This window comes from Dicentrarchus labrax, unplaced genomic scaffold (genome assembly GCF_905237075.1).
Source record: "Dicentrarchus labrax unplaced genomic scaffold, dlabrax2021, whole genome shotgun sequence".
Classification (NCBI taxonomy): domain Eukaryota; kingdom Metazoa; phylum Chordata; class Actinopteri; family Moronidae; genus Dicentrarchus; species Dicentrarchus labrax.
The window spans coordinates 18132719-18153488 of record NW_026136707.1 but is presented as its reverse complement, the minus strand read 5'-3'; the positions used below and the strand labels follow the sequence as shown (position 1 = coordinate 18153488).

The window sequence follows — 20770 nt, the reverse complement described above, 5'->3', positions numbered from 1 at the left end:
ATGTCATGTTTAACAAGGGCCAGTGGACAAATATTCTGTCAAGCCCTTGAGGAGCCTGTTTGTACACACAGAGAATGTTGTACCTTTAGCTTGAGCCCAGCTTGTCTGCTGTGTTAAGTGGGGGATTATCATTGCATTCATAGTTTTACTGCACTGCTGTAGTTTGTAGGTAATTTCACATATACCTAAATGAAAATATAAAAAAATTAATATAAAAAAGTTCACACATACTGAGATATTTGAGACTACCTGGATGACTTTCTGTCAGTCATTCCTGGCAGTTTGTAATTATTTGACAAGAATTGTACAGAGCAGAATCCCTATGTCATATAAGAACAACCCCCCTGACTAACAAGCCAGATAGACAGTCATCTGCGCCAACACAATTCAGCTTGTGACTGATTAAAAATGATGCACAACAATGTTAAGATCTGTGAAATGCAATAGTCACATCTGAACTCTAGCCATAGATATTAGTCAGAACATTTCCCTGCACAGAGAAAGTCATTTGCTTGCTGTTTTGAACAGCCAGACACTGCACTGTGCACTGTGTCAGTAGTATCACTTCCTCTAAATATACTTGCACACAGAGCTCTGCAAGCCTCCAGCTGTGGCCTGCTGGGCTGGTCCGAGTCACCCTGAACATTTAAAGCTTGCATGTGGACTTGGACCGCAAACGCTGTGGGCTCCAACAGAATGTTTTCGTAAGCATTCTCAGGAAGTTTTAAACCACATTTCTCTCATATGCAAGCCCGCAAGCCCACCTACTTCTTCATACTGGGTAGATTTGTAACATGGTTTGCACACTTCTCACACCTGCACTTTCTTGGGGTGGAAACCATTTCTCATTTTATTGTGTACAGATTGGCAGATTAGATTGGATGCACAGCTGATGCCTTCTTTGATTTAGCCGTCCACCTCTGCGTCTTCTGATACAGAATGAATACCACTATAACCTATCTTACTGGCACTGGCAGGTAAAGCTTCTTTTGTTTTGTTTATTTAAATTTTACATGCTTTAACATGACATACAGTATCAAAAATGTCTATTTCTGATTAGTCAGCCTGTAACAATGACACACTAACATTTCAACACTACTGTGTCAGGGTCAAAATATTTAATTTAATTTCATTTAATATTTATTTGATAGGGACAGATACAGTTTACAAAGAAAACTGCTTTACAATTTATCCAATTCAATGTATCACATAATTTATAGCTATAGCAAGGGTCTTCAAAATATCAGACATTAATCATAAGAAAAAACTATGTGGTACATTTTGTTGACTCTAAAGAAAAAGCACACATATTCATACGCATACATACCTTTAAGTATTTGGATTCATATTACTTACAGTCCCAGAGCATTTGTCCCGTCGTATGCATGTCTTGCTTTGGGTGTATGGGAGAAAGAAAATGTATTTTCATCCCAGCACATTTATGTTCAAAACTGATTTGTAGAAAAGATTAATTGATGAAATTATGGTCATCAGTCAATTCTACAACTCATAACTAACAATTTTTTAAGTAATGGGACCACATTTGACGGACTACAACAGTACTGAGAGAGCCATCAATATCTTGACCACACATTAGCTCATTCAAAAAACTCTAATTTACTTTTAATTCTTGAAACTGTGCTGAATTAGCAGTGCTGTCCAGAAGTTCCAGATTAAATGTAAAAATTAAAAAGCATTTAAAGCCATTTCCCTGTATATCATATATTTCCTTCGCCTATCCGAGACACCTTTGTCCAGAATCACCTTCTCAACTGAAGAATAATTAGTAGGCAAAGACAAGACGAGATCTTTTGCACCACTGGATCACTTTTAAACATTCTCAGAATTTAAGAGACAGACTGGATCAATCTGAAACAAGCAAACCACCTACACTGTCTACAGGTTGCTAAATCAGCCTGCAGGTTTCTTTCACTGTGCAAAGTATACTTACTCGTCAGACACCAAATACAACAATACACTCTTGTGTAAAAATACACCATAAAACCCTTCATAAGTTCCTCTATTACACGTGGTGTATCTGTTCTGAAATGTCTGTGTGGTTAAGTTTAAAGATTTGTAAATTTGACCAAAAAAGAACATTAAAGTTGTGACCATTGTTATGTCAAGTTATCTCTATTTAAACATGCAACAGTTAAAAAAGGGAAATGAAAATTAATTTTGCCGTCCACCATGTGGCCACTTGTTTTCCTAAAGGGAGCTCCCTCGCTCACTTGATACATTATACCCACTCCTCCACCTCATTGGAATGTTTACTAAAACATCCTAATACAGGTATAGGAATAAGGTTGTAGCACAGGGTTAAAATTAAAAAAAAAAAAAATAGAATAGAATGCAAACATGGCCCTTTGTGGCTTCCATAGGCTAGGGTGTGTGCAGCTTTTCTCTTGTTCTTCAGAAAGTAGGTCACTTTTCAATTTTTTTCCAGGCAGCTGACCATGGACGCAACAATCCTTACTGTAAGTGCTTTCGGTGGCTTAACTGAGGTTGCAACTATACAAAACACACCAGGGTAAGATTAAACTCACGCCTGACACACATACCACCATATTTTGTTCTTTATGTTGTCATAAAGTCTGTAGTCTGTGTCTTCTTCAAGTGCAAGTTTCCTCTGTTTGACTTTATTCCTAGCCTAATAAAGAAAGTTTGTCATTTCATTATTTATCTATTTCAGTGTGTTTTGCCAGTAAATTTATTTTGAATAGTATTCACAGCTAGTACGTTAAGCAGGAGCTTATAGTAACATGACCTGAAATAATTGGAACTAATTGATTTATCTTTACTAATTTTGTTTCTTTGTTTATCACCAGCTCTACAACAGCATCCTACACCAGTGACATTGCTGTAAGCTCCACAGATTACGAGTACCCTGAAGATGGCTATGAAGTTTGTGTGTATCCGCGTCATGTGGCCAGTTTTCTTCCAGCCCTCTACGCCATTTTCTTCCTCCTCGGTGTGCTGGGTAATTCCCTGGTCATCTGGGTCATTGCTTGTGGGGTGCGACTCCGCAGCATGACCGACGTGTGCCTCCTAAACTTGGCTGTTGCTGACTTGCTCTTGGTGTCTTCCCTTCCCTTCCTAGCCCACCAGGCCCGGGACGAGTGGCGGTTCGGGGATACTATGTGCAAAATGGTCCTGGGTATTTATCATATTGCTTTTTACTGTGGGATCTTCTTCATCAGTCTAATGAGCATCGACCGGTACTTGGCTGTAGTACACGCAGTTTACGCTATGAGAGCACGCACAAGGTCCTTTGGAATGATTGCAGCTGCTGTTACATGGGTGGCCGGATTTTTGGCTTCTTTCCCTGACCTGATCTTTCTCAAGGAGCAGTCTAATGGTACAGATACTCGGTTCTGCTTCCCTGCATATCCCAACACCAATTCTCAAGATAACAGTTCACACAACTCTCACTTCTGGGCGGTCTTCAGCCTTTTTAAAATGAACCTTTTGGGTCTATTTGTCCCACTTGCCATCATGGGTTTCTGCTACTCACAGATCATCTGGAGGCTACTGTACAGCCAGTCATCCAAGAAACAGGCCATCCGTTTAGTTCTCATGGTGGTGGCTGTTTTCTTCTGCTGTTGGGTCCCCTACAACATTGCATCGTTCTTCAAAGCGCTGGAGCTATTGCACATCTATACTGAATGCGAAAGCAGCAAAGCCATCAGATTGGCTTTACAAGTCACTGAGGTCATTGCCTACTCTCACAGCTGCCTCAACCCCATCCTGTATGTGTTTGTTGGGGAGAAGTTCAGAAGGCACCTGCTAAGGATGATCAACAGGACTCCCTGCAGATTGTGCCAGGTGATCAAAGTCTTCCTACCGCAAGACAGAATCAATGCGTCAGTCTACTCTCAGACAACCAGCCTGGATGAGAGGAGCACTGCTATGTAAAGTGGGAGATGTGGTTTTGGTTGTTTGTCTATTTGTGTGACCATCTCCACAATGAGATTCAATTCTCACCAATTGTAGGTCATTTTAGGTGATGATGCATAGAATGTAAGAATATATTTTTATACTTTCATATGTTTTATAGACTTCATAAGAATGTTGAATACAATTGTACTGTAAATATCGTTTTGTTAACGACACACAGCAAAGGGGCCACAGGTCGGACTCAAACCTAATGCCCAGGTGAGGTATCGGGGCGCCCTGTATATATGTTTTTTGGATACTTCCAAATTTTTTTTTGTGAAACAGATTGTGCGTGCCATTTTAAGTCAGAAATGTTTGAATAAAATTGTGTTTTGCCTTTTTTTCATTACATGCTACTAGCTGAAGCTGAGTGAGAAATTGTGTCAACTGTAACAGCTGTCAACAACGTCACCATTAGAAGCCCCAGAAACCTATTTAATCATCAGCTGCCAAAAGCAACCACACATACTACACCTAGCTAGATACTAACCAATTCCTTGCATTCAGTTCGGAGAAACACCATCATGAAACAACTATTATCTTTTATTTGCACGTGATGACCACTTTTACAAAATCTGTTTTGCGTGTAAAACTGTTGCACAGCAAAAGGTCCCCTGTGCAGCTTAGAAGTTTTATAGCATTCGTAGCAGCAAATTTGCACCTAACCTCATCCTCGAGAAAACCACAACCTGAAAGAGGAAGTGTATAACCAAGTTGTCGTTTCAACCTTTGCAGTCTTTATGCACAAGTGAGCATCGCACTGTCAAACAAAATATTTCTGCAATATATCTACTGATATTAATCAGCATTTCACAAAGCAATTTTTTTCCCAGATCTAATGAGTTTTGGAGTATAATAATGTGATAAATGTAATGTTGTGTATCATGCAGATTGTGTAATTATCCCAATATCAATCAAGTATTGTTATTTATATTGTTACTTCACACAGTGATTCATTAGCTGGGAAACTCAATGAACATACAGAAAGTCTAAGTCCCTTCCCGCTCCTGAACTACAATCTGTTCCACTAGCTTTTGTCCATCAGAATGTTCTGGTCTCAAAGGGTTTCTTTCATTGCTGTACTATAGTTACTCATTTTAATGAAGATTAACTTTCAGTTTCAGTTGGTCACTTTCAGTTGTGTCTGTAGGTCATATAACAACAACCTTGAGTCAATGACACAGAATTTCTGTCAGAACCACATGGGAGCTTTTGTTGTTGAAGGCGCATTTCCCTTAGAAATCGTCTGGATTTTTTTACATGTCAGTTTTTATAGTGATTTAGTATTGCACATTGATACAGTTGAGTGATTTAGAAAATATGTCAAAATTGAAACAGGAGAGGCTGAGAAATCCTTACATTTACTCTCTAGTGGGTCCTCACACACCAAATTCTACACTTCCCATGATGCAACTAGATAGTTTCTTACATTAGATCCTCCCTTCTTGGTAAATGCTCATGTCTTGACTCTAAACTCACTGACAGTGGCCGCAGACTTTCTGTTATAATTGTGTAGTCTCAACGACCAAGATCAGATACCCTGATGACATCACTCAGATAACATCAGAAGACATGCAACTGCTCAGTTCTGACATGTAAAATCAGATGCGTGCTCCTCAGTACACATTCTTACCAGTGAACAGTAGTCTTCAGGTTGAAAATCAACAAAGTGATCCTTAAATTCTAGTGCAGTCGGTCGGTAAAGCTATCCATGTGTGAAATTGAAGCAGCTTTAAGATTTTATTTTGCTGAATTACGTCATATATCTTTATATTATATTTTATTTTATTCTAAAGAATTGTTGTTGTTTTTGTCCAACCAAACAAGTTGATATACTGACTGGATGTCACAACACATTTTGTAATGCTGATATTATATGAAATATTTATGTATCATATTAAGCTATTGTTATTTTTCAATAAAAATATTTTCCTTTACACTGATTATGTTCTGATTGTCTTTTTGCATGTGTCTCTTTTGTGCAGCCTTGCATTATATTCTGTGATGTAAAACAGCAGGGAGAGTGTACTGTAGGCACGTAGGTTGTATGCTCCTTAAGATACAACTGGTCCATGAGAGCAAGACTTGATATTATCAACACAGCAGCATTTCAAGGTTTCACTCTCAGAGACACTCTCTCATTACCTTGGTGCACCTGGGTAAGAGGGCTGTGCAACTGTTACAAGGGTCAAATGTATAGCACTTTTCAAAACAGTTACAAGTTGCAAAGTGCTTTAGAGTAACAAAGAATAGATGTAAATAAAATCATCCAAAACATAAAATATAAAGCAAGTTAAAATGATTTAAACAGTTACAACAAATAATATCAGTTAAGAAAAGGCCATAAGATAAACATGAGTTTTAAGAAGAGATTTGAAAGAGGACAGTGAGATCCACAGGCAGGGAGTTCCACAGCCGAAGGGCCAGGATAAAAGGGGGGGACAAATGAAGATTTCAGATCCTCTCCAGTAGCTGCGGTTGCAGAGAAACAAGCAGCAGACACTGCTGCGTCAGGCTTTTATTAAATGTAATAGGAACCATGTAATTTCTGCAGAAAGAAGAAGCACATAAGAAAGAGACGGTTCCTTTTATACAGTCTTGCTATGTGAATAAAAAGCACAAAGAAGGTCATAAATCTTCCCAGTTAACATCCCCTTTTAATATCTACAACATCCTCTGGTTCTCTGGAACATAACAGGAAATTCCACCTAGTGTTTTAGCCACTAGATCTCCTTGGCCTGACACCACTTCTTAAGCAATCTCCCATAAAAAACAGAGTTGAACCAAAATTTAAGCCTTATATAACTACAATGGATTACATGTGAATGATGTATTTAGATTACAACAGGTTATATGAAAATTGTGTGAAAAATATACATATATTCTCTCCTCATGCTTGGAGGGAGTTAACAGATCGCATATACTGTAGATATATTATTGATTATTCAAGGCTTTAAAAACAAGCAAAATCTTAAAATCAATTCTGAAACTGACAGGTAACCAGTAAAGGGCAGCATTGATTCTTGTGATGTGATCTCTATAGTTTGTATGTGTTAAAAGCCTGGCAGCAGTGTTTTATACATTTTGTAGCAGTATTTGGATGTTGGATGCCTGCCAGAATAAAATGTGTTGCAATAAGTCTAGAGGAGTAAAAAAAGCAGAATTTAGGTCAGCAGAGGAAAGGAATGATCACATCTGGTTTACATTTGAAAAGACAACTCTGATTCAAAAATGACATGTAGGTTTTTTAGAACTATTAGATAAAACACCCAGATTAGGCGGGGGAGTGTTCATGCAGCTAGTGCTGGTGCCAGAAGGGGTAATTGCCAGGGTTGATGGGGACATACAGTTGAGTATCATCTGCGTAGGAGTGAAATGGCGGATGGGGTAAGAGGACAGATCTAAAGTCAGGAAAAACAGGTTTAAAAAACAGACAAATAACAAACTAAATAGAGTTATGATTGAACAAGTTTAAAACTGCGAGATCCCAGAATAATGTTCCAGAGGACTGCAGAACTGTCCAAAATGTATGTCTGGTCATGGAAGTCCGAAAGGAAAATGAGTTGAGCTACCTATTGTTTGCTTTCCAAGAGCTGCATGCTTTGCAATTAGTAATACAGCAGAAAGTAGAAGACATAACTTAATTTGAATAACTCTTCTTTCCACTGTAGAAAAAATGGCAACACATCTGAAACTCAACTATGAAAGGATAGAGGGACTTACCCTGAACTGTTTAGGAGCCTAGAGACTGTTTCAGCTTTTAAAGAGACTTGCTGACAGTTTTGATGAAAGCCAAATAATTCATTAGTAATGGAGGGTGATGTTATTTCTGTCAATGGAAAATAGTTGCTTTCTGTTGTTTTCCAGAATGTGAGACTCTGTCCTCACACTGTACTTTTGACCTCACAGGTGCTACTTTAACTAAGCTGTTATCTCCACCTAGCGTGAGCCTGAGAGGGGATCATTTGTCGTTTGGTTGTGTGTGTTTCTGTGTATCTGTCAGCAGCTAATCTCACATATTACTGGACCAATCAGCCGCATATTTTTTGTGCACATTTATGACGGTATGCTTAATGACCTAATGCAGTGATAGGGGCTGCGAGTGACCAATAACTGCTTCAGTTTGGAATCTTGTTGCGGTGAAGGAGGATGTAGGCTACATAGCGGTCACATTGGTGTTGTCGGGTTTTTTTTGTTGGCATTTTCACTTTGAAACTGACATTTTACATCGCTATTTTTTTTTAGAATTGTTCTTCTCTAAATTCACACCTTGATAATGTAACCTGCATGCTGTCTCCCTTCATTCCACTACTCTCATGCATATACACACGCCTGCCCTGCACCAACATGTCCCCCGACACAGAGATCTGCCCTCTGAGTGTACTCCTTTAGTTTTATGGTAATCAAACCATTAAATACAATATCAGTTCTTTAGTGCCATCTAGTGGTTTTGCAGAACTTGCTTGCATTGTAATGTGATGTGCATCTGATAATCTTTGTGTCTGTCACAAGATGTCATATTACTTTCTAGATATTTTTTCTAGTACTGAGAAATCCTTCTGCGTCATTTAACTTTTCACGTGGGGTTTTCATTGTTAAAACTGTGAAAAGAAGGGTCAGAGAGAGATTTCTATGTATGAGTGAATGCTGAATTCAGTAGGTGTAGAAAACAAATGGTTGCCAGAAGCTACAGCAAATGAGCTGTCCAAAGGGGGAAACAAATGTCTGGATACTAAGAAATGCACATGGTCAACGAAATCATATAATCAGTGAAAATCTAAACAAATCAGCTTTGCAAAGCTTAACATATAACACACAACAACACAAAAGTGACAAAGAAAGAGGAAACACTAAACCAGCATGCACCACCTTTACACTTAACAGCTTGTGCAGATTTGAGAGATTGCATGTGAGATGGTACAGATAAGCTTTCAGTGGTTTATGCAAAATATGTTATACTGTTGGGAAACAAAGCTAACTAAACTAAAATTGATTTCACACCTGTTAAGAGGTGTTATTCACTTCACACATCTGTGTACAAACCTATATACTTTCAATGGTACACACAGTGCTCTGCATGTGAAAAAATGTGAACTGGCAGATCCACTGTTGGCCATGGGGTTTGATGGGTTCCATCAAAATTTTAATCTGCTGGATTTTTAAGAATGCAGTTTCACAATAAATGACTTCCCACACATTTTCTGTGGTTCCTTCAGACAACACAGACACAAAGATCCTGATAATCATGTAACTAAAGTATAATGGTAACTTGTTTTGATGTGTGAAAACATGTGACAAGTGGATTAGTAGGTGGGGAAATTATGTGTTCTTCGCAATGACACAATAGTCTAGTGATTCATGCACAGCAGCATCTGCAGAGGGCAGATAAGATCAGTAACACCGCCTCTCTAGTTCTTTTTTTTATGGGTTATCATACAGTTGGTACACATTTTCATGAGATAAACACACAATGCAAATATTACTGTACACAACATCTCTTTCTTGTTTTTATCTTTAGCTTTTCACTGCTGGAGACAGGATTTCCCCCTTCATATCAAACTGATTACGTTCACCTTTTTGCAAGCTTATATAAAACCCACATGTAAAGCTGATGTAATGTCTTTCTCGTGGATTGAGGTTTAAATCAAAACAAAAGCATTGTTATATCAGTTTAAAATCAAACTGATAAAACAGTACAATAAACATTTTTTTTCACTGTTGACCTGCTCAGGGTTTTTCCCTGCCTTCTTCTCATGCCGGGAATGCAACATCGCCTCGCCTTTCAACCCTCAAAGGGTATGGGAAACGATAAATGAATAGTTACAGTAGTTTCAAGAAAAACTACATTGTAATATGTGGGTGTTTGTGAGTCTACTGTTTGTCTACTGTGAGTTTCAGAGACACCAGTTGTTCCTTGTACGTTTAATGGCAAAACAAACAGAGGACAAAATAAAATATTTACAACACTTAGTAACATGTAAACACGATTTTCTGTACAAAGAAATATACATGCAAAAGTAAAAATAAGTCATAATAAGACATTCAAATGACATTGCTGCAGTCTTGTTCCATGTGTATTTAAAATATGACAGTTATGAGGTTTACATCCTGGGTGTGGACAAACCGCCCCGACCCTCTCTGTACATCTTTACATCATGTATAGGCTGGGTTTCCCAAAAGGCATTTTATTACTTAGATCATATTCCTCCATGAATAGGCTTTAAGAGAATTTGACAAACTGCTTAACAGCATGATTTTGGGAAACCCACATCCACACCAATAAATTAAAATAACACAAAATGAGAGACTTTGACTGTACAGACTAACAAGAGTCATTGAACTCAACATGTTAATGACTTCTTTAACATTAAATCAGATTATCTGACAGTAACCCTTCAATAAGTAACCTTCAAATAAAATAAGAAGCAATGCACGTTTTCAGTTCCACCCACTTCTCTAGGTCGACTCACTCAACTGGCACTTTAAAAGGAACATTTCTACAACTTCTTCACCTAAAGACATCAGCTCATTCAAATGAAAATAACTGGAAGAGATCTCTTTCATGGCAGATACCTGTTCATGCTGAGTGACATTTATCAAAGGGATATATTTGAACTGTTGGTGGTATAAGATTTGTCTCCTAAAAGGTATAATGCATTCTCCAATCATCGGTGTATGGGCCACAATCAGACAGATTTCCAGGACCTATTGCTTGGTAAAAACGTCAACCGAGTCTGTCTTATGACATCAAACCGAGATGCTACAAACTTAGCGACATACACCAGTATCTACAAAAGCCAAACAAACTCACACAGCAAACCACTTTGTGCACAGCTTGAAAAAAGACAAGTGAAATATTCGTTTTTTTTCAGCAACAAACCACCAAACTATTTCTTATTACAATAAGAATAAATAAAGCCAGACTGAACCTTTGTAAACACTCATATGTCTGGGTTCAGTGTGGTCTGTTATAACTTAACATGAGAAATCATAAAAAACACATTTTAGCAGGAAAAGAAAAGCATAGTCAACTTTGGTATTGTTACAGAAAATAAAAACATAACGACAAAATGAAAGCATAAGTGCCTATATTTTATAGATACACATTTTTATACATTATTTCCAAAAACCCTCCTCTTGTCTGGGGGATTTTGCAGATATTAATACTGAACTTAATACATAAGAATTAACACAATACAGACATCTATCGCAGTACCAGGTACGTACATGCCTTTTTAAGAATACGCCTACAACACAAGGTTTCATAAATAGTTGCATAAATGTTAAAGCTGCAACATTGCACATGGGAATTGATGCAAAATACGAGTGCATTTCTAGTAGCGGTTTGTTCATAGTGAAATCCAGCTGTTCAGGGTCCACAGAGAGTGACTGCATGGACTCACTAATACTCGGCAAATGAAATAGCTTTTGTTTATTTGAGACAAATTCTTTGAAATGAGAATGAAAGGCAGGAATACGTTATTTACAAATAAGGCGGATGCAGGTAGAAATCTGAGAAGCTTTGCCGAATAGCTTGTTCGAGTTAATTTAGTTTCTCTTAGTGTCACAAACTAAAATGATTTCACCTTTCAAACTGAACGGGGGCATAAAGATAAGCAAACTATTGCACTGAATGTAACTACAACGTGTTTCTGGAAAACATGGTTTTGGTCTTCATCTTGTTGTCGAATAAGTGGGCCCTGCTGATGGGTGCCACTTTCTTCACAATTCTCAGTTCTCTTATTTTCTTTCTACTTACTAACTCACCTTTGTTTTCCAAAAGGTATGAATAAAGACAGTTCTCTGTTTCCTCACTGTACATGGTTTCATTTACAAAAAGTAATCTCTTGTTACAAAAAAACATTTTCTTGTGTTCAACTGAAAGCAGCCTGAATTACTCTTATTATACAGTATTCTATTTTCTCTGTTTAACACTGTCCGAAACGCAAGACTTGCTCACGCTGGCTTATTGAGAAAGCTTGGTTTTCTCCCTGCTAAGTCAAAGTTTGAAACCTTGAACAGATTCCAACAGTTCATTTGTTGTGCAGGCATAATGACAATATGCCAAGGTTAGGGGAGATGGGGGAGAGTCAAAGGGTTTATCAGCAGAGGTCAGTCAGTCAGCAGCAGCAGGACTTTTGTGGCTTAGTGAGGGAAAAGGTGATCATTGTGGAAATGTTGCTGGTGGTCCTCTCGTTAGGGTTTTAACACAGCTCAACTGAACCAAGCAAACGTGTTACTCATCCTCCTTAGCAATCTGGACAGGCAGGAATTCCTCCTCTGTGTCTACATCTACCTGGCTACCTGTTTGTTAGATGTGGTTGAGCAGGCGGCTGTGAAGAAAGGCCTTAATGGTGCCAATGGGCCGAACGTCGTTCTGGTGTTTACGTCTCTCGATGAAGGAAATGAGTCTTGAGGTGTCCAGATGTGAGGTGTGACGGTTCTGAGATGGTGGCAGCGCTGGTGGCTGTGTATAATTTAAGGTGGCATGTCCAGTTTCTATGTTTATCACACCTTGAGGCTGGAGCCAGGGCTCCTGCAGGCAGGACGCTGCAGAGGGCCGTCGCTCCGGCTCGCCCTGGAGCAGAAGACAGACAAAGTCCCTTGCAGCTGGGCTCACACCCTGGAAGTAGTCCTCTGGGAAGCTGAAGTCCAGGCGACAGATGTTCAGACACGTTTCCTCCAAACTCTCATCCAGGAAGGGAGAGGCCCCGCTTAGCACAACATATGTCACCACCCCTGTAAATCATCCAGTCAATACACCAGTAAATTAATCAACCAGCAGGTCAGACAGTCAGTTAGTAACAGGAAATTGTGGGCCACCAGTACCATAACATTACATAACTATATATCAACAAATAAGATTCTTATGAAGTTACAAACTACTCGTGGTTAGTTACAGACCTAAGCTCCAGAGGTCAGACATCAGTGAGGCAGGCTGACCCAGGACGAGCTCAGGAGCCGAGAACTCTGGGCTACCCAGGAGAGGATGGATGTAGGAGGAGGGAGGGTTCAGCTGAATGGCGTCACCAAAGTCTGTCAGCTTGATCACTGGCTGGGAAGACGCATGTTCCACCACGATGTTCTCTGGCTGCAAGAGACAGGAACGTTAGATCCAGAGGAACATCTTAACACCAGCACATCCACTGGGCCAAACTGAGATTCCGATGTTTTAAGGTGTTTGCTGACTTTTGTAATACTTGAATTGTATCACATTTTACTCAGTTTGAAAAGACAAAAAAAAAAAAAAAGCAGTTTAATTTGCTGATGAGGAAACAACTTAAAACTATCATGTGATACAATTTAAGCATCAGCGGTTTCTTTACAGTGAAAACAGTACAGAGATATTCATTTTGCTGTAAGACTAGACAAAGACCAGCAGAAAACACTCCCACTGACGAAGCTGGAACCAGATAATTTCAATAATAATAAAAATACTACAATAATAAAAATACAAAAACTGACTAAATAATTAATTCTCAAAATAGTTAGCAAATTAATTTTCTGTTAATCGACTTTAATCAAATTTACTTATTCACTACAGTGACAATATGAATTCACTTTGATATCAAGGTGTGCTATCCTCCAGCTGTGCAGGTAGTGGAGAGCTTCAAGAATATCTCTGAGGTACAGAGCCACCTTCTCCTCTGTCAGGTTGCCCCAGCTCACTATATAGTCCAGGAAACGTCCCTGGTCTGCCCTGAAAACAGAAACACATAATTAATTTGTCCTCAGGAACTTTTCACAGGGATAAACAATTTATATTTTTACTGCAAATACATGGAAACAGTAGCATACTTACATTTCTAGTACAAGAACATAGCTGTTGGCTGTCTCATACATGTCCAGCAGCTTGACCAGGTTGGGATGGTCCAGAGTCTGTAGGAGTGTGATCTCCTGCAGAACCTGTTCTCGATGCAGCAGCTTCTTGTTAACGTGTTTTGCCGCAACTGTCCGTTTACTTCCTCTCTGGTCACAGCGCTTAGTCACTGAGAACCGCCCCCTGCAGAGTAGAAATTAGACATCAGATTTATGTTTTATCTTGCTCTGGGTCTCAGGTACCCTTTGAAATCCTTTAGTGGATGCTTTACTCAAATTGCAACAACCATTTTCAAAATCTTCTCTCTCACATTTACTGAATCTGTAGTGGCTGGATTGGGTTTTACCAGACAAAATCAGTTGGGGATACATGCACTTAAATTAGTCAGATCAGTCTCTAGTATGTCATAAGACAACAGGTATTTTAGTCATTCAGCAGGAAATATCTGTTCCTTCTTATCCAAATACCCGTAGGTCTACTTTAGCACTACCTAGCTACAACTATGACTGCTGCCACTGGTGGTTATGTCATTAATAGCGAGAATGTATTAGCTTTGATGTGGTTAAGGAACATCACATCACAGTCAAACAGTGAGAACTCAGATCTAACAGGGTTCTTACCTTCCTAGTTCAGTGATCTCTGTGTAGTGGGACTCAAAGCTGCTTTTCCAAAGGACTCCACTGCCATCATCAGGGGTTCCTAAGAACATATATTGTTATATCTATATATGTTTTTGTTTGTTTGAAAGAAATTAAAGAATTAATGTGTACAGTTTTTGCAGTTCAAAACCCCCTAACTGAGGTGGTGTTAGTACCACAATGTTTGCAATAATTAAGCTTTAAGGGTCAAATCCAGGCAGCTCACCTGAGACTCTGAGGCTGGCGGAGGAGGTGACAGAGCCTGCTACATTTGTGGCAACACAGGTGTACACGCCACTGTCTTCTACAGACACCCCCAGGATACGAAGAGCTGCCTCCTCTGTCTCACTATAAAAACGAAAGCAGGAAGGACAGAAAAACCATCAAACAAGATGCACCATGCTTTCTCCATTTGTTCTTACTTTGTGAAATATGCTAAATGTGCAGTAGCATTTTATATTTCTCAGAATTAAGGCTTCCCATCATAAAGACAATGATACTACTTGGGCTCCCTCCCCACCTTTGCTGTGTCTTTTTTTAAACTGAAAATATCAAGTAAAGTCAAGATACATGCTGTCACCTGTAAGTGATGCTGTAGTGTGCGTTGTTGCTCAGAGTGCTGTTGTCGGGTCCCCGCCAGGTGACGGTGGCCCGGGGACAACCACACACTTTACACCTCAGAGTAACACTGTCGCCACTCTCACATGCTACATCGCTGACAGGGATGAGGAACTCTGGAGGAGCTGGAGAGAAAGGATAGAGGTCAAAATGGATGAGAGCATGTGAGACTGTACCTTGAATATTCCAAAAATATCTTTTCAGGTATAATATTTAATAAGGATTACATGCATGCACACACACACACACACACACACACACACACACACACACACACACACACACACACACACACACACACACACTCACTCACTCACTCACTCACTCACTCACTCACTCACTCACTCACTCACTCACTCACTCACTCACTCACTCACTCCTTGGTCAAAAGCAACAGTGTGCACATACCATCATGGATGAAGTTGGGATTTAGAAGCTGTAATGAAAATGTAAGGACAAAATTAGAATGTAAAGTGAGGACAGAGAGCAAATTGATTTTGAAGTTTATACAAGTTATCTTCATACTCTCTACCTTGATGGACACTTTGTTGGCCAGGCCATCCTGAGACTTTCGGTAGCCATTCTCCATCTTCCTGCCATCCTTATCTCTTTTCTCAGACTTTCGGCGGATACGGAGCGCTGTGTGCCATGATAATGATTTTCTGAAGCAAACAACACAGGGGGGAGGGGGGTTGTCTCTCAGTTTTTTTTTTTTGCATAATCATGATGAATTCTGACATGTACATGTGTTTGTTTTTGTCTCAGGAACAGGGGAAATGTTTCTTATTCTTACTTGATGGTTCCTTCGGGGAGGTCGGGTGTGATGGAGGATGAGGTATGTCCTAATACATAGCCGGGGATCCAGCCCTCAGCAGCAGGGCAGTGCTCATTGGCCGCACGGTACACCAGGAACATGTTTTGCTGGTTGCTGGCTAGCATTTGGACCACCTCACCCTGCACCACACTGATCTCATCCTCCTTCACTGCCACATAGTCCTGGGTCACCAACATGGTGGACACACTGCTGCTGCTACTGCTTTCACTCTGCCAAAAAGGAATAAGAATATAAAACTTTAGACTTAAACATTAAACACTGTTTAAATGTTGAACAATGTCAGACTGCACACACGCAAACCAACACATTCCTGTACACAAACATATTAAAAAACACAGACACATACATTCCTGAAAAAGGGAAGTACAGACGTGTTAACAGTATCTTCACACCAATCAAATGCATGATTTGATCGACAGTTACACACTCATGACTTTGCTAAAATGCTTGATGCATGCAGCAAAGGAAGCATTGCAAAATGCTTTTTCTCTTGCAAAGTATTGGTAAAAGCATTAATTCATGTCTACAGTGATGAGTCACAAGTCACTATATAAGATAGAAGTTATATTCTGAGAAGTTGTGAAGCAGAAGTTAGCATCCTCAGCTCAGAGATGCTGAAATAAGTAACTGTGTGTTTTTCAGGACAGAGTAGAGTTGAAGTAAAAAACAATTTCTGAGAAGAAGGCACTCGAAGAAAGGCAGATAGGGTTGAAGTGAAGCAAACAGCAGCTGGTGTAGTCGCAAGGCTAACCATTGCAAAGTTCAGACTAAATGCTTTGTAAATGCAAAGTAGGTCATACGTGAAAGAGCTCCTTGCCCATGACAAAGTTTTGACCAGAGATCACTTATTATCACATGAGAATATTCCCGCGGAAGTATGAATAAAAAAGACCAAAGAGAAATGGTGTTTTTAAAATCATTTGCTAACTGTTAGTGTCTATCAGTTGCAGTTGAGAAGCAAACACATACTGAAGCTCAGAAATAGTGTCTAAGAAAGCAGAAACAGTTGCTCTATGAGTCAGATCCACACTGTTAGTACATTCTGGGAGGATTCTCTCTCACACACACTGTTGGTGAAGTTAGTGCACTCAGATAGCCGTTAATCTTCAGTGTGGTGCATGTACAAGCCATTCTCAGAGCCAGCGGCAGGGTGACTGACTGACAGCCAGTCAGTGAGGGCAAGGTTAGTGACTAGTGAGTAGTCCTAGGCCTCACTGAAGCCTGGGCCTCGACTTGGCATCTTACCCCGTTGCTCTGGGTGGAGTGTATGGACTGCTCGCTGGTGGAGGAGCAGGTGCTCATGCGGTCTATGTCCTTACTGTGGGTGGAGTGACGGTGATGAGAGGGCGTCCCGTGGCTTCCTCTGCCCAAAGAGTCCCCTCCACCACCACTGTCACTGGGGTATGAGAAGGAACCAGGCCGGCTGGCGGGAGAGGGAGGCATAGCAGGGACCATAGCCCAGAAAGAGTTGCCTTTATGAGCTGGGCTAGAGGGGACAAATGCTTCCTTTCCTCCTCCTCCTCCACCTCCTCCTCCAGGGGACTGAGGTGAAATCAGAGGAGAAACTGTCCCAACTCGAGGGCTTTTTAGAGGCAAATTCAGAGGCGCCACTGCCATCTGTGGTATACCAGCTGTTTGATATTTCTGAGTTTCTTCATAGCTCCCCAGACCCGGTCTGACACTTGCCTCCATGCTGTCTGATGTCCTGTTACTGTTATTACTGTTACTCCCATGAGGGCTATCCAGCCTCCTCATCTTAGGGACCTCTGAGGCTAACAGCTCTCCATTTGAGGGACTGTCTGAGTAGGGGTTCGAGGGGAGGGACTGAGGGTGGCAGGGTGACCACATACCTGCTGATCTGTCGGGCCCCTCAGGGCCCGGGGGGTGGTGGTGGTGGACAGGCTGGGGGAGGCGTGAGGATGGCTGTGGAATGCGGGAGGGTCGGGAGCGAGGGCCGCACAGAGAGGAGGAGCTGCTCCCTGATCCTCCAGAGCCACCACCGCCGCCGCCACCTCCCCCTCCCATGTTGGAGGTACTGTTGGAGCTGCTGCCTCCTGGCAGTCCTCCAGTACTACTGCTGCTACTGCTGGGTGGACCGCCTGGCCCGCCACCTCCCACGTGGTTCCTCTGGTACTCTATGGGGGATGTCAGAGCTGCGAGAGAATAGGAGGGGCAAGATTTCACTCATGTCACAAATTTATATTTATGCGAAAACTCATATTTCAAGAAAGAAACCTTAAAGTAAAATAGAGATTCTTTAGTTCCAAGAGATTAAAAAAGTTCTAGGACAAGCCTGAAAACTCAAATACAATGCTACTAGTGCAAATTTTCAGCATCTGCAGCATCATTCTGGTGTAGCTGGCATATCATTCTCTTACCATTGAGGAAATTGCGCTGGTTCTCCAGTATCTGGCTGACCTGGTGGACCCAGACTTGACTGACTCCAGGGCTTGTGGAATGGAGTGTGTACCTCTCCAGGTTGCCACTAGATGATCTGGAGGTGAGTGTGAACTTGCAGGGGTCATCAGCATTTTCTTCTAACCCCAACCAGCTCACCTGAAAAGAAGAAGGAAGCAAGAGGAAGGAGGCAGGGAAAATGTTAAAAATAGTTTTACCAAGGCTTCTTAATTAAGAGGCTACAGTACAATCTAAAATACATGAATACAATCTATAGATAGTGTAATTTTTTTCAGTTGTGGCAGGCAGACATTTTGCTCTGTAACTTTTTTGTGATTTTATTTAGCTGCATTAACCTTGATGCTGTTTTTGAACAGGTAGCCAGGAGTGGAGAAGCCCTTCTTTTTGTCCAGGGGCTCGCTGAAGATGACAATCTGTTCAAACAAGAAGACTCTCCTCTCTTTCATCCTGGACAGAAGTCCTCCATCCTGGTCTGACACCATGAAGGTGTCTTGGAGAAGCAATCTGCCCTGTGCCACAATTTTACCCTGAAGAAAGAGGGACAGCAGAGGGAAAAGAAATCAGAGGAAAGACAGGAACACCTAGCAGTTTTCATGTCAGCAAAAATGAGTGCACACTGACATCTGGTGGCAGATGGCTGAAATTAGAAATTGATTTCTGCAGGGTATAAACTATTTACATTGTTACCTTATTTTATTTAGTATTATTGTCCAAACACACACATACAGACAGACACAGACATACACACACACACCTGTTGCACATGCACACACACTTTTGAGAGGATAAAGAGCAGTCTTACTTCGAAGCCTTGAAGGCGACCAACATTCATCATGTCATTGCAGCGTTTGGGGACCACACACATCACCTCCACAGCTTTCTGTTGTACAGCATGAGAGTAAAACAAACTTAAAGCGAAAATAATCAAGGAATGTGAGTCTTTTCACATGTGGCTCAAGTAGTATGATTGTACATTACCACGTTCAAGCTGAAAAAGGGTCATCACATTACCTCCAGCTCTGTCGTATCCACTCCTGCCTTCTTAGAAATTTTGAAAAGATCCTGTGAAAAGATTTAAAATGTATATACATATAGTGTATATATATACTTGACATATGAAGAGTACTCCTTGAATGCAGCCCACAAAGTAACAATATGGTGGATTTACCTTCAGTAGTAACTGGTATTTCATTATACGTTGGACAGGTTTGATTAGCAGGTCAGTGATCTGCAATCTGTGGCCCAATCGCTGCTTTAGGTCCTGAGGAAAGATACAAATATTATTAACTTTAGGAAATACTAATCACTTGGACAATACAACAATGAAAACATTCTGTAGGTTTGGGCAGGTGTAAATGGTTTCAACAATCTTACCTCAAAGTAAGTGTCAATGTACTCTGATACAATGTGCTCAGATTTAGGTTTGTTCTGGCAGTACACGATGTAAATGTGTAGCCTCCGCTCCTGTAAAGTTAACCAGAAGACAAAAATTGCTTTTTAGAAGTGTAAAAAAATATGACAGAAAATATAATTTCATTACTTTCTTTTGAATACAATAAAATGTACTTAGAATCCTTCAACAGAAAAACGTAATGTAAGACAAATATGAACAGATTTCTCACCTGTTTGACAAATAAAGGAGCCAGCCTGTCAGGATCCTCCAAACACTTCTCCAGCTCTCCCAGGAAAAAACTGCAGAGCAATCAAGAGACAAACACATGATTTAACCTGCCAAGGAACACGGCACTTTTGGGTAGTGGAATTTGAAGGGTATGTTAACAAAGAAGACTGCCAGCATACTCTTTGTGCCAGTCATAGATCTGATGGATGTTTCCAAAAACAATCTTGTCTTTTCCTCTCATGTCATCTGGAACTCCTTCCTCTTTCATTCTGCTCATGTAGCCCTAAGGGGAGGAAAGTTGACTCATTTATAAAACATACAGCACTCATCAAAAAACAATCATATGTTACAAACGTATGTGATTTCTGTTTTTTACCTCCACCACTGATCCAAGATCTCTGACATAGTCCCTCTCAGTCTCCACCAGCTCCAGAAGCACATAACTGAGAGACACAAAACAGAAATTGTCACTGTGTAATACTAATGTAATGCACTCAGCTGTGGATGAACATCAGAAATGTTCCATATAAGCACACAAATGAAGACAAACATGATTAACTGATTGAACTCAAGTAGCTTTTGTTTATGAAAACACTAACAAGACGTGGGCTTATAACTCACTGTCTTCTCTTGAAGAAGCCAGACTTGCGCTCATCCACCTCATCGATGGGCGAAGAGGAGGAGAGGAGGGAGTTATCGGAGGGATTGAGGGAGGGAGAGCTGCTGTCGCCCTGCTCTACTGACAGAGAACTGGGGCGATCCTCCAGTGACTGAGGAAAGAGGAGGACAGTGGAATGAAGAAGTAGAAAGAATGAACCGTCACATTGTAAAACGTATTTCCATTATATTAACTTTGTTTTTTAACGGGGATCAAAATAAAAAAC

General features: G+C 40.5%; 2 protein-coding genes across 7 annotated transcripts in view; one reads left to right on the top strand and one right to left on the bottom strand.

The window, feature by feature from the left end:
- Positions 1-797: 797 nt before the first annotated feature.
- cabz01093075.1 lies at positions 798-5879 on the top strand. Its single transcript, XM_051407206.1, has 3 exons — positions 798-977; positions 2447-2530; positions 2829-5879. The coding sequence occupies exons 1-3, from the start codon at positions 940-942 to the stop codon at positions 3913-3915; spliced, it is 1209 nt and encodes a 402-aa protein (XP_051263166.1). The 5' UTR covers positions 798-939; the 3' UTR covers positions 3916-5879.
- A 3964-nt stretch (positions 5880-9843) lies between these two features.
- triob (trio Rho guanine nucleotide exchange factor b) overlaps positions 9844-20770 on the bottom strand; it is a 105339-nt gene continuing 94412 nt past the window's right edge. For 4 of the 6 annotated variants that reach the window (XM_051406296.1, XM_051406298.1, XM_051406297.1 and 1 more), the window contains 20 exons: positions 20508-20656; positions 20263-20329; positions 20066-20169; positions 19888-19957; positions 19640-19729; positions 19434-19526; positions 19277-19327; positions 19068-19145; positions 18601-18792; positions 18226-18403; positions 17093-18000; positions 15806-16056; positions 15421-15674; positions 14975-15137; positions 14621-14742; positions 14377-14455; positions 13739-13939; positions 13498-13636; positions 12841-13027; positions 9844-12675 (listed from right to left, as the gene is read on the bottom strand). In XM_051406296.1, coding sequence (XP_051262256.1) covers positions 12248-12675; positions 12841-13027; positions 13498-13636; positions 13739-13939; positions 14377-14455; positions 14621-14742; positions 14975-15137; positions 15421-15674; positions 15806-16056; positions 17093-18000; positions 18226-18403; positions 18601-18792; positions 19068-19145; positions 19277-19327; positions 19434-19526; positions 19640-19729; positions 19888-19957; positions 20066-20169; positions 20263-20329; positions 20508-20656 — 3804 coding nt within the window. In that variant the 3' untranslated portion in view covers positions 9844-12247. Of the gene's footprint in view, positions 12676-12840; positions 13028-13497; positions 13637-13738; positions 13940-14376; positions 14456-14620; positions 14743-14974; positions 15138-15420; positions 15675-15805; positions 16057-17092; positions 18001-18225; positions 18404-18600; positions 18793-19067; positions 19146-19276; positions 19328-19433; positions 19527-19639; positions 19730-19887; positions 19958-20065; positions 20170-20262; positions 20330-20507; positions 20657-20770 lie in introns of those variants that run through there. The other 2 variants (XM_051406299.1, XM_051406301.1) reach the window with 2 other exon arrangements.